This window comes from Aedes aegypti, chromosome 3, assembly GCF_002204515.2.
Source record: "Aedes aegypti strain LVP_AGWG chromosome 3, AaegL5.0 Primary Assembly, whole genome shotgun sequence".
Lineage (NCBI taxonomy): Eukaryota > Metazoa > Arthropoda > Insecta > Diptera > Culicidae > Aedes > Aedes aegypti.
In genome coordinates, this window is record NC_035109.1 from 166403589 (window position 1) to 166417409 (window position 13821).

The 13821-nt window shown below is 37.2% G+C and overlaps 1 protein-coding gene across 2 annotated transcripts in view; it reads left to right on the forward strand.

Annotated features, from left to right (window-relative positions):
* Positions 1-1849, forward strand: part of LOC5563966 (glucose dehydrogenase [FAD, quinone]) — a 53728-nt gene extending 51879 nt beyond the window's left edge. For both annotated transcript variants that reach the window (XM_021854952.1, XM_021854953.1), the window contains exon 3: positions 29-1849. In XM_021854952.1, coding sequence (XP_021710644.1) covers positions 29-1615 — 1587 coding nt within the window. In that variant the 3' untranslated portion in view covers positions 1616-1849. The remainder of the gene's footprint in view (positions 1-28) is intronic.
* The last annotated feature ends 11972 nt before the right edge of the window (positions 1850-13821 follow it).

Genomic DNA, 13821 nt, shown 5'->3' on the forward strand with positions numbered 1-13821 from the left:
CAATAATCTGAAACTCTTCTCACCGCAGATTCCACTCATGTTGATGCATTTGGCTAATAGTAGTCACGTGTGGAATTATTATGCCGAAAAAAGTCCTTCTGCAAGCAAAGGTTACAAGAGGGGCAGTTATTGGCCTCGTGGGAAAATGCTTGGTGGATGCAGCAGTAATAACGCAATGCTTTACGTGCGAGGCAACAGTCGTGACTACGATCGCTGGGAAGAGCTGGGCAATCCTACATGGGGATGGAAAAATGTTTTGAAGTATTTTAAAAAATCCGAAGACAACGGAGCGTACCATATCCAGCAGGAAAAGGGTGCCTTCCATGGAACCGATGGTCCACTCAAAGTCAATACATTCCAGTCCAATGACATGACCAAAATGGTAATTACGGAAGCAGCAATGGAGCTCGGACAAATCGAAATCATGGATGTGAACAGCGACGAGTTCATTGGTTATTGCGTCGCACAAGGCACGATGAAGGATGGAAAACGTTACAGCACTGCGAAAGCCTTCCTTAATCCAGTGAAAGGCAGAGAAAATTTACACATTATTAAAAACGCACTCGTTACTAAGGTTAACACTGAAGATGGAAAAGTTCAAGGAGTCACTTTCGATATCGGGGAAAACAAAGATATTGTAGCCAAGGTTAAAAAAGAAGTAATTTTGTCCGCAGGCGCGATAAACTCACCTCAAATTCTGAAATTGTCTGGCATCGGTTCGCCAGACGAGCTTACTAAACTTGATATTTCCGTGGTACTCGATTCGCCAAATGTTGGAGAAAATCTCCAGGACCATGTGATTGTTCCCATAATCCTGTCTATGCACAAATCACGCCCAATTACAGTTGGCGTAGATGAATTGATGGACAGCATCTACTCCTACTTCCGATATGGTATGGGTCCTTTGGGATCAATTGGCGCAACGGATCTCATCGCATTTGTTAACACACAGAACCCAGCCGCGAGATTCCCTGATATCCAATTCCATCATTTTGTGTACAAGGCTCAAACTCCTGATTTCGCAACAATTCAAGGTAAATTTGGTTTGGAAGACAGTCTGCTGGCTCAGATCATCGACCTGAACAAAGAAGCAGAGATCCTACAGGTGTTCGTAACACTTTTGAATCCAAAATCATCTGGTAACATCAAGCTGAGAAGTTCGAATCCTTACGATGCCCCAATCATCAATGCCAACTACCTGGATGATCATCGCGATGTAGCAACTTTGATTCGAGGCATTCGCTTCTTCCGCAAAATGCTCGGCACGCAAAATTTCAAGGATCACGAAATTGAAGAACTTCACCTGAAAATACCGGAATGCGACAAACTGGAGTTCGAATCGGACAGTTATTGGGAATGTTATGTGCGCTACATGTCCACAACGATCTATCATCCAGTTGGAACGGTTAAGATGGGTCCGGAGAGCGACCCCAGTGCTGTACTAGACTCAAGGTTGAAATTGCGAGGCTTGGAGGGACTGCGAGTGGTCGATGCTAGTATTATGCCAAACATTGTCAGCGGTAATACCAATGCCCCGACCATCATGATTGGCGAAAAGGCAGCTGATTTAATAAAGGAAGACTACGCCGAGAGGCAGGAACATATTGAGCTGTGAAATAGTAATGAGATAAAGTGAAGCCAAAGTTACCATTTCTATAAGACCAGAGGCTATACGGCGATATTTGAAATAGATATTCAGTAACAGTATAGCATTTTAAAGAAAATAAGAAGATCAAGCGCAAAACAAATAACTACCGCATCAATTAATGGAAATAAGAAAAAGGTTTTGCACTGCAACACTATTGATGAATAAACAACCAATATTTTATGAATAAAAATTGAAACATTAGCATAGCACATTATTGAAGCAGGAAAAATGGAAAACTTTAGCATTCAAAATGGGTTTGAAACTGTGAACCCAATGCAATATGATAAAAAATGGTCCTCTTAGGGGTTATTTTGAATGAAACGTACCGAAACGTCCGTAGAAAACTTCGAAAAGACAAATAGTTTCAAATTTGATTTCTCCTAATACCGCATCTAGAGTATGAAGAAAATATTTCCTTGCATGCTAAGAACTATAGAACTTATGTTTTAATGTTTCAGACATGGATTAAATATTGTATAAGTATGTTAAATCTGTTGCTTCAATGTGGTCAGAGTTCTGAAACGTATGCCTACTTAATTTTTACTACAATATGCACTTATGGTACTGCGCCTCCCCCCCCCCCCCCATTGTTCAAAATGCCGTTGTCTAGGAGTGAAATGGGTTAAAACACGTTTGTTTTAAATGATCGTTGGATTTCATAATTTGAATTTTTTTATGATTATACGTTCATGACTTTTGCATTTGCGAATGTTAAAAACAATATTAGAAATTCGTTTATTTTGCACTGTTCTATTAATATATAATGAGTCAATTCGAGTGCGAGAGGAGCGAGAATGACGTGTCAGATGTAAAAAACGTTATTTTCTGACGATTTTATTCCAGAACATCTTACTACTGCCTCTGAAATTGGCACAGACGCCCGACACAATTATTTTTGCTAAAAGATAATGTTGATCATATTATTGAAGTGATATCGTAGACATTAGGATCTAAGAATACGAATAATAGTTACGCTTAAATTTATGGAGTGCTTAGAAGTCAGTTCAATAAACAGGTCATTTTTTTCCTTTATTGTGAAAATTGTAACGTTTTCGTTATTCATACTAATATAATTCTACAGTCTCTTACGCTTACAGTACTTAAATCCATCTTCAGAAGCATTCTACATACAACATAATATCTCTAACGTATTTTAGTTTGAATCTTTACAAAAAAATCAGATTTTTATTTTAGCAGGAATATCTGTTACCTGTTTTTATAAATTTTCATTTGTTTAAAACTTTATCTAGAATTTTGTCCAGAAGTAATTCCAAGGGTACATCAATAATGATGATTTCTTTCATAAGCTTTAGTTGGTTCTATATTATTTTTTCTTCTGTTCGGAACATAAACCACTGTGACCAATATTTGATCTATTGTAGTACATCCCGTGTCCTTTGTTTAGTGCATGTCGTATTACATTGCCACTATCGAGAAGTGATAGAGTATTCGTTTTTTTTACAGTTGCCATTCCTAACTTGATCTCAGGAAAGGATTATAATTGAAAGGTTCCGCTTTTTATACCCTTCGAAGAGTGCGATGAGTACACTCTCCGTAGGCGCGCCCCTTTATCAGTCAAAATCGGATCCCTTGATAAAGTCAAGAAACGACACCGATGTTGTCCATGCATCGAGTCCTAGTCCGTACTTCTTCAAACTAGAGAACTAAATAAATTAAAGATTAGAAAATAAATAGTTGATTTCGACTTATTTTTTCCTTATCTCAAGATCATTCTCGGCTACTGAAAAACCGAGACTTGTCACTTTTAACAAGGTTTAAAATGTAACAAGGACTAATAGTGTTCCTTTCATTACTATGGCATCCTGTCCTCTTCGTTTGAAGCAGTCAGGACTAGGATTCATTAGTAAATTTTTACCCCATAACGCACCACGAAAAGGTGATCTAACCGCGTTATGGGTCATATTAAATTTATTGATTTTAAGATCCATCTTACAGCTATTTGAAAAATTACTTAACTATTATGGTTGTCTTACGATCCAAATTATAAAGATTGGTAACCAAAATCCTGATCTCTGGGTCAAAAGTTTTGAATACCTCAAAGTAATGAGGTATTAAAAAGTCTAGTTTTATACCAAGAACAACTTAATCTTAGTCAAAGAATCTATAACAACAGATTCCAATCCGGTAACATTTACAAATACACGAACAGAGTACGTGTACATACAGTTTACCTACTGTATATACCTATAAAATCATATATAAGGGACCACATGCATCTTCCAAGGCATCGCTTCTAATTGTAGACAATCCTTTATAATTTATATTATCTTTAAACAGCTACTTCACTAAGACCACGTAGATTACATCGCAGGTAGCCCAATCCTTCGCTTACTTCTATCACCAAATTCATCAAATTGTTTTTGTAGGCGTCCATGGCCAGTTGACGATAAAGGTGTTTCTACGATTTACTCTGCAGCACGATGCTTCTATGTTCCATATCATCACAAAACAATACTCTTATGATTTTTTTTTAGGTTAAATTAGACAAACAGTGAGCCGGCCGGAGAAAACTGTCATGAACGGCGGTGATCAAAAATTCTTCTTGCAGAATTTCAATGAAATGAACATTATATCCTTAGTATAATACAAAACACTGGAGCGATCAAAAAACGGTTTGCCGAGGGTGCCATGAGGCTACGCTACGGCTCTGTATCACACTTTTCGTCAAGGCTTGAATCACTTTAAGAATATAGTAATACGCAAAATTATATACAAAAAAAATGTTGATATCTCTTTCAGTTCAAAAGTTTTTTTTATGAAAATGCACTGCTTTTTATGACACGAAATAACACATCTGTTTTTTGATATAATATATTCACTTAAATTTTTGACTGCTAGATAGCTTTCATGTTTGTCCATGTGAGGGAGAAACCTATACAAAACTTCTGTACGTCAAGGTGAGTCGAGTTTTTTGCTGTCATAAAAAAAACACTGTGAGCCGAGATCTCAAACAATGGACAAACTTTATAAAAGCGCGTAATTGATCAAAACATATTTTTACATTTCATCAAAGGTGACAAATTCATGCTTATTCAAAGGTAATGGCACGAAAAACTTATGTTCTGGTTAAATATAAAGTATTGAAATGCACACCTTTTTACTTTTTCCAATAGAAATGGAATTTAAATGCATAGAAAACTTTATCCCTTTTTACATGTTTGTCCAGAAACATCGGAGGTACTCAACAAAAGAAAACTATCGATTTTCATCAAGTCTGCCTTGATTGTCGTTGACAAGCTAGTGTTATCTTGCAGTTTAAAAACATTTTGTTTCATATTTTTTGTATGGTATGTGTGCCTCCCTCCCAGGTTTGCCCCAATCAGAAATATTTACTCACGAAATAACGCTTTTTTGAAACTCAAAAAATATTTCATAGATCATAGATTTCTTTGATGAGATATTTGAATTGAAAACGCTGGAGTCCAGTTTCCTATGGATCACCCTATTTCAACATAGGACAACGCTCTAAATTGGTCTATAGCTCTTAAACAAAAAACGGTTTTCAGCGAAGTTGATTAACCCCTATATCTGCAGCTTCATTTTTTTTACCACAGAAAAAATAGTCAAATCGCGATCACCTTTTTGTTTCTCGATATGTTTGCACCATTTTCTCGCAAGCTCTCAAAATACTTTTCTTTTGAGAATCTGTGCCTATATTAATCATTGGTGATCTGGTTTCGAAGGTATTTCGATATTCCTAGGGGGACCAACATTCTCCATATAAAATGCATTTGGCGGCCATTTTGTTTTACGTAAAATGTAATAAGAAGCTTCACTGAAAAAAATATACGCAAATATTAATCACCGATGAATCACATCGGCACAAATTGTTAAACTGAGAGCTTGCGAAAAAAATGTGCAAAAATATCGAGAAACAAAAAAAATATCGCGATTCGTTTTTTTTGTGGTAAAAAATGAAGCTGCCGGTAGAGGGGCTAAAATTAAATGGTCTACAACAGTGATTCCCAAAGTAGGCGATTCCCCCCCTCCCTGGGGGCGATTTTCAATCCCAGCGAGGCGAAAATTTCTAAAACAGAACTTGAGAGGCGAAAAGTCCAGGAAGAGGGCGAAAGTGCTAGTATGTCAAAAATTGAAAAGAACATCTTATAACATGTGTAAAAGACACTCTTTTTTAATGAAAAATTGTACTCTTGAAGAATTATAAATTCCACATCTCTCTCAGAGGTAGAACTGAGCATGCTCATTTTCAAATCATGCTTTTAAGTTTTTTTTATTCTCAATCTTATTCCGATTGCTTATGAAGAGCTATTTTGGAGTGAATAACCATCCGATCAGAGTTCAGAGTTGAGAAGACACGAGAGCTTCCATTGCGGGTCACGCCCATCTTCTCCGTTACTGGGATAGGAAACAATAATGATGATATTGATATCTACTTTACAAGAAGCCAGCGACTCACCGACGCCTTCATAGATATCAAAGATGTGGATGGGTGAGTGATGTTCTAGGATTCACCACAAGCGAGTGATACGACCGGGTTATGACCGTTGAGAGTGGTATTACTAAGAATGGTTATTTGCACACCATATTTATCCGATGATCCAGGGGTTGAAACACCGGAATTTCCTCCTAGTGTTCTGGCTCTTATTAACATGCTCATTTTCAAATCATGTAAGGCAAAACTTGACGATTTTTAAAAATCAAAATGTTTGTGTAACGTAATCAGTTTTTTGTACCTTCTGTTATTAAATATTAATGAACAATTGAGAGTATCATCAAAGACAACGACGTAGAGCTGAATAATTTAAACAAATATCGTGAAAGAAATATTTAAAAATCTTAAAAACAATAATTTAAAAAAAAAACTAGAGTTAGGCAGCAGATGCTTTTATCGTTGATATCGGGTTCCACTTGTACAATTTTATTGATATTTCTCATTTTAAAATTGCTAAAAAGAGAAAAAGTGGAAAAATCTGAGTTTTCCTGAATTTTTAAGAAAATATCATCTTTTTACATTATATTGCAGTGAAATGGAAGTAGAAAAAATTTGTGACTTTCCAAATACTTCTTTTAAGCTTTGGAAACGATGAAAAAATGCTTCCGAGATCATCAAACATTAATTCACAATTTTGGTCGCAGTTTAGTAAGAACTGATTCAGTAGCTAACCTGCGTTCCATAGGTTAACTGAACATTTGTAAATCTAAATTATTACTTAGTTGATCATTCCAATAGTTATCGATTATCGTTATTTAACGAGTTATGTGGAAAGTTTTGTATAAAATATAAAATAAATTATATGTAATAAAAACGTTAGATTTGCTGATATTGTAAAGATAAGGAATATGTTAGTTATTACATGACTCTTCTATGGATATGCCAGTGAAGAATAGTTTTAACGTACCGGAACGAGTAATTCTTAAGGATTTCAAGAAAACCTACTCTAAACATTGATAATAACAAGATACTTGCATTATTTTATCCTTACCAAATTATCATCAAAATGAACATAATTGATATACACTACCCGTCATAAATACGGACTCACTGAAATAAGTATTGCAACACACAGCTGAATAATGAATCACCCCCGAAAAGTTTAGCATCACCTAAAAACAGGTAATTTCACATTGCTATATCTCGAGATCCTTACGACTTGCAAAGAAGTGATCTTCAGCAAAGTTGTTCAGGGGATCAAGGACATCCGGAAAGCGAACAGTTTAGTTCGCGATTTTGCCGCTAGGTGGCGCTAGTGAACATGTAAAATTGAGCATTTTGAACTAGTTCTAGCTTGTGATCCATAAGAGATAGAATGTTCGGGTCTTCGGCAAAGTTGCTCAGGGGTTCAAGGACATCCGGAAAGGGATCAGTTTAGTTCGCAATTTTGCAGCTAGGTGGCGCTAGTGAGCATGTAAAATTGAGCATTTTGAACTAGTTCTAGCTTGTGATCCATAAGAGATAGAAAGTTCGGGTCTTCGGCAAAGTTGCTCAGAAAGTCAAGGACATCCGGAAAGCGATCAGTTTAGTTCGCGATTTTGCCGCAAGGTGGCGCTAGTGAGCATGTAAAATTGAGCATTTTGAACTAGTTCTAGCTAGCGGGGACGGACCTGGTGTAGTGGTTAGAACACACGCCTCTCACGCCGAGGACCTGGGATCGAATCCCATCCCCGAGATAGTCACTAAAAATTTCAGTGACGACTTCCTTCGGAAGGGAAGTAAAGCCGTTGGTCCCGAGATGAACTAGCCCACGACCAAAAATCTCGTTAATTAAGATAGAAAAAAAAAAAATAGTTCTAGCTTGTGATCTTCTTCTTCTTTCTGGCGTTACGTCCCCACTGTCTGCTTCTCAGCTTAGTGTTCTTATGAGCACTTCCACAGTTATTACCTGAGAGCTAACTTTGCCAATAACCATTTTTGAATGCGTATATCGTGTAGCAGGTACGATGATACTTTATGCCCTGGGAAGTCGAGAACATTTCCAACCCGAAAAGATCCTCGACCGGTGGGATTCGAACCCACGACCCTCAGCTTGACCTTGCTGAATAGCTGCGCGTTTACCGCTACGGCTATCTGGGCCCCACAGCTAGCTTGTGATCCACAAGAGATAGAAAGTTCGAGACTTCGGCGAAGTTGTTAAGGTGATTATAAAACGAAACCAAACATTGAATTTTCAAGTGCACAAGACGAGAGTATCTGACAACATTTCGCGTTGAAAACCAATCAAACTGCTTGCTTGCTGGTGGTGACCAATGGGATAGATTTTCAACGCGGAGCGCTGTTTGGTTCTCAAGTCTTGTGCTCTTGAAAATTTGAGATGTGGCTTCGTTCTATAATCACCTTAAGAAGGCCAAGTACATCCAGAAGACAAACAGTTAGGTTGTAGATTTCGCCGCTAGGTGGCGCTAGTGAGCATGTAAAATTGAGCATTTCAAACTAGTTCCAGCTTGTGGTCCACATGAGATAGAAAGTTCGAGTCGTCGGCAAAGTTGTTCAGAAAGTCAAGGACATCCGGAAGACAGATTGTTTGGTTCGAGATTTTTCCGCTAGGTGTCGCTAGTGAGCATGTAAAACTGAGCATTTTGCGATCCACAAGAGATAGAAAGTTCGAGTCTTCGGTAAGTAAAGAACAGAAATAAAGTAAAGGACATCCAAATATCTAATTTTTTGGTTCCTAATTTTGCCACTAGGTTGCACTAGTACGCATATTTAATTAAATATATGAAACAAATTCTATTTTTCGAGCCAGATGAGATAGGAAGTTTGAATCTTCGGCAAAATTGTTCGGAAAGTCAAGGGCATCCAGGAAACAGTACTCTGGAGGGATGACTGTACCTTAACATTATGAATTTGATAAGATAGAATTTCCAGAATGCTGTTCAGAAATTCTTTGACATTTGGAAGTTGAAGTGATGAGGGATGGAATCATATTAAATTAAAGTGATTCAGGTCTGATCAAATGTATATTCAAGTGTATCATATCTGATTCATATGCTAGTGATTCTGGTATGACTTACCCCATGTGCGAGTGACTCAGTCAGGACTCATATTCATCATATTCAAATTATTCAAGTCAGAATCTCTTCATGGTTCAAGTTTGATTGACTTCATATCCAAGTCATTGATGTCTTAATCTCTTTATATTCATGTCTTTTGGGTTTGATTCACTTTACAGTCGACTCTCCATAACTCGATATTCAAGGGACCATCGACTTAAAGTATTTTCGAGTTATAGAATATACCAACGCAAAAAATCCCAAAATCGAAGAAACAAATTTCAGTTTTTCCAATAGATATATGATTACTTCTGTAAGAAAGCAATAATATTTTGTTGATATTATTTTACAAAAAAATATCCCATTTTTCCTTACGTATTTTTTTTTATTATTTTAATGTTTCAAACATTTATTACAACTTGCAAGTATTTATTCACTTCCAGACAAGAATAAGTCCAAGTTTCCCAGTATAAGAAGGATTTTAAAATGGATATCGAGTTATCGAGGGAAATTTTCCTGTCACGTGAGAGACTAATGGAGATATCGAGTTATAGAAATACCGACTTATGGAGAGCACGATATATGGGAATTTGAAGGGATCGAAAAATCGATCGAGTTATAGAGTATATCGAGTTATGGAATATCAAGTTGTGGAGAGTCGACTGTATATTCAAGAAATTCAGGTTTGACTTGAATATGGAGTAAACAAAAATCATGTCAAATTCAGTCCATGTTCAAGTGACTAAGGATTGATTCATTTTATATTCAATAGATTCAAGTTTAGTTCTCTCCATACCCGCAAGTGTTTCACGTCAGATTCACTTTATTATTAAGTTATTCAGAATTGATTCATTTCATTTTCAAGTGATTCAGTTTGTTCCATATCCTAGTAATTCTTACCTGATTCACTCATATTCGACTGGTTTAGGTTTGATTCATTGATGTTCAAACGATTTCAAGTGATTCACTTCATTTTCAAATGTTTCAAGTTTGATTCACTTTATGTACAAGTGATTCAGGTCTGATTGATTTCATATTCAAGAGATTCAGGATTTATTTCCAGTGATTTATGTTTGATTCGCTTCATATCCAAGTGATTCATGTCGGATTCACTCCATATTCAAGTGATTCAGGTTTGATTCGCTTTATATTCAAGCGCTGCAGGTCTGAAAGTGCCTACTTTGAAATGCTCAATTTTACATGCTCACTTGCGCCACCTAGCGGCAAAATCGCGAACTAAACTGTTTCCTATCCAGATGTCCTTGAACCCCTGAGCAACTTTGCCGACGATCCGAACTTTCTATCTCTTATGGATCACAAGCTAGTACTAGTTCAAAATGCTCAATTTTACATGCTCACTAGCGCCACCTAGCGGCAAAATCGCGAACTAAACTGTTCGCTTTCCGGATGTCCTTGAACCCCAGAGCAACTTTGCCGAAGACCCGAACTGTCTATCTCTTATGGATCACAAGCTAGAACTAGTTCAAAATGCTCAATTTTACATGCTCACTAGTGCCACCTAGCGGCAAAATCGCGAACTAAACTGTTCGCTTTCCGGATGTCCTTCAACCCCTGAGCAACTTTGCCGAAGACCCGAACTTTCTATCGCTTTCGGATCACAAGCTAAAACTAGTTCAAAATGCTCAATTTTACATGCTCACTAGCGCCACCTAGCGGCAAAATCTCGAACTAAACTGTTCGCTTTCCGGATGTCCTTGAACCCCAGAGCAACTTTGCCGAAGACCCAAACTTTCTATCTCTTTCGGATCACAAGCTAAAACTAGTTCAAAATGCTCAATTTTAAATGCTCACTAGCGCCACCTAGCGGCAAAATCGCGAACTAAACTGATCGCTTTCCGGATGTCCTTGAACCCCTGAGCAACTTTGCCGAAGACCCAAACTTTCTATCTCTTTCGGATCACAAGCTAAAACTAGTTCAAAATGCTCAATTTTAAATGCTCACTAGCGCCACCTAGCGGCAAAATCGCGAACTAAACCGATCGCTTTCCGGATGTCCTTCTTCTTCTTTTTTGCATTACGTCCCAACTGGGACAAAGCCTGCTTCTCAGATTAGTGTTCTTATGAGCACTTCCACAGTTATTAACTGAGAGCTTTCTTTGCCGATTGACCATTTTTGCATGTGTATATCGTGTGGCAGGTACGATGATAATCTATGCCCTGGGAATCGAGAAAATTTCCTTCACGAAAAGATCCTCGATCAGCGGGATTCGAACCCACGACCCTCAGCATGGTCATGCTGAATAGCTGCGCGTTTACCGCTACGGCTATCTGGGCCCCTGCCGGATGTCCTTGAACCCCTGAGCAACTTTGCCGAAGACCCAAACTTTCTATCTCTTATGGATCACAAGCTAGAACTAGTTCAAAATGCTCAATTTTACATGCTCACTAGCGCCACCTAGCGGCAAAATCGCGAACTAAACTGATCGCTTTCCGGATGTCCTTGAACCCCTGAGCAACTTTGCCGAAGACCCAAACTTTCTATCTCTTTCGGATCACAAGCTAGAACTAGTTCAAAATGCTCAATTTTAAATGCTCACTAGCGCCACCTAGCGGCAAAATTGCGAACTAAACTGATCCCTTTCCGGATGTCCTTGATCCCCTGAACAACTTTGCTGAAGATCGCTTCTTTGTAAGTCGTAAGGATCTCGAGATATAGCAATGTGAAATTAACTGTTTTGAGGTGATGCTAAACTTTTCAGGGTGATTCAATATTCAGCTGTGTGTTGCAATACTTATTTGAGTGAGTCCGTATTTTTGACGGGTAGTGTAGTCCTTGACTTATATTTACAAGGCCAAAATATTCCCTAGTGCAGTTTGTCTGAACATCGATCAAATTTTCTTTAAAATAAAAAAATGATCACACTTTCGTTATATATAAAGTACTCCACCAGTAATTTGATATTTGATCAATTTTCGATACACTGATGATAAGATGTAGATCAGAAACAGAAATAGCGATTATACAATACAAAAATAAAGATTTACATATCAGGGACCCGATTCCAACATTTATTGATCACAAGGGGGCGAAAGTCAAAAATGTTTGGGAATCATTGGTGTACAACATAACTATTCAATTTCTATGAAAATTTTAGTTATTTTGTACACCAATGATTCCCAAACATTTATTATGTCACTAATACCGACAACTTTGTAGAAGATAGTTTTCGTTTAAAGTTTCATTCAAGAGCTCTATGCATCTTTCAGCGTAAACCTGATTGCTGGACCACTGTTGAAGGCCATCCTATATGCTTAAGTTTGACAGTTTTTAAAAAGTACTCATATCAACATTACAATCATTCAAATCAGGGACCATAGTCCCCAATAGTCACACTAGTGGCTTTTTACGGGCGTTTTGCTATATTTTGCAAAGCCGTTGCAAAGTATTTTTTGTCATGAAGGTCAGGAGCTATTTACCAATGTTCCATTGACTCACAGCTCGATTTTGTTCAAAATGATCGAAACAATTAGGTTTACTTTCAATTTAAGCTCCTTTGTACCTACAGTAGAACTATTGTTCAAATAGCAGCACTACTAAGAGAAACTATTTTTGAACAAAATAATAGAAGAATTAAGCACTGTTTTACAGTAGAAATATGAAAGTTGTGTAGTAATATGACTTTTATTTGTATTTTTCCTGCGCCGCGAAGCACTTGTCTTCGTCAAGTGACACAAGTTTTCATAGTTATCATTATTATTATTATTATTATGTTTTATTAAAGACACTTTACCATTTGTCATGGCATTCGTGTCTGAATAGTTATCATATTTTTCCATAAAACCGAAAAATAAAAAAAAAACTATCAGATGATGTAAAAATAATGCTGGTGGCTTATTTCGATTATATGAATATTTGTTTTTAGCTATGGGACCATTGTCGTTTTCGTTTTTAGGAACTGGGTCGGTGATCAACACGACCCTGAATCGGGTTGGGGCTGAAACTGTGATTCAGAACGGGTTGCGCCAGTTCCAGCCTAGGTTGAAAGACGAATTCGACGTATGATTCATATGAACCATCATTTGCTCAAATTTGTGTTTGACGCCTGCATGCATACAATAAGCAAACCGTATTGAAAGGCTGGATCTTGAACGGTAGGTAAAATCTGGTGCCTACAACTTGCACGAAAGTCGAAAAGTTGTTTATGGCAAACAAGAAATTTCCTTAACTCTAGAGCTGTCGCGCCCACGGGCACTCATGGCATCACCTCTCGAGTAATTATTCTGCATATTACTGCAAATCATGGTTTTCTGATTGTTTTATATATATTGTGTTTTCGTTGCCAAACGTAAATAAAATGCTGAAAAGGGTTTTTTTATGAAGTGCTCTGAATACTGTTAACTTAATTTTTTGGTGTCGAATGTAAGTGTGTGAATGTAAGTCTAAAATACTGAGGGTTTAGATTGATACGTATATTTTCGATAAAGACGATATGTGCCACTTTGTGTCGAACAAATCTTTTCTAGTCAATTTGCATTGTATTAGTTGTTCATCTAACTAAAAGTTTATATAAATTATTAGGCTGTAGCGAAAATTATAACAACCGATGGAAGTAATATTTCAAATAGATGTATAAAAATGAAGAGAAGGCCTAGATATGATTTTCTATTTGTCCGGTACCGTATGTGATGGCCAGGTAAGAACTTTCAAAAATTGAAACTAATAAAAGAAAAGTGTAGCCAAT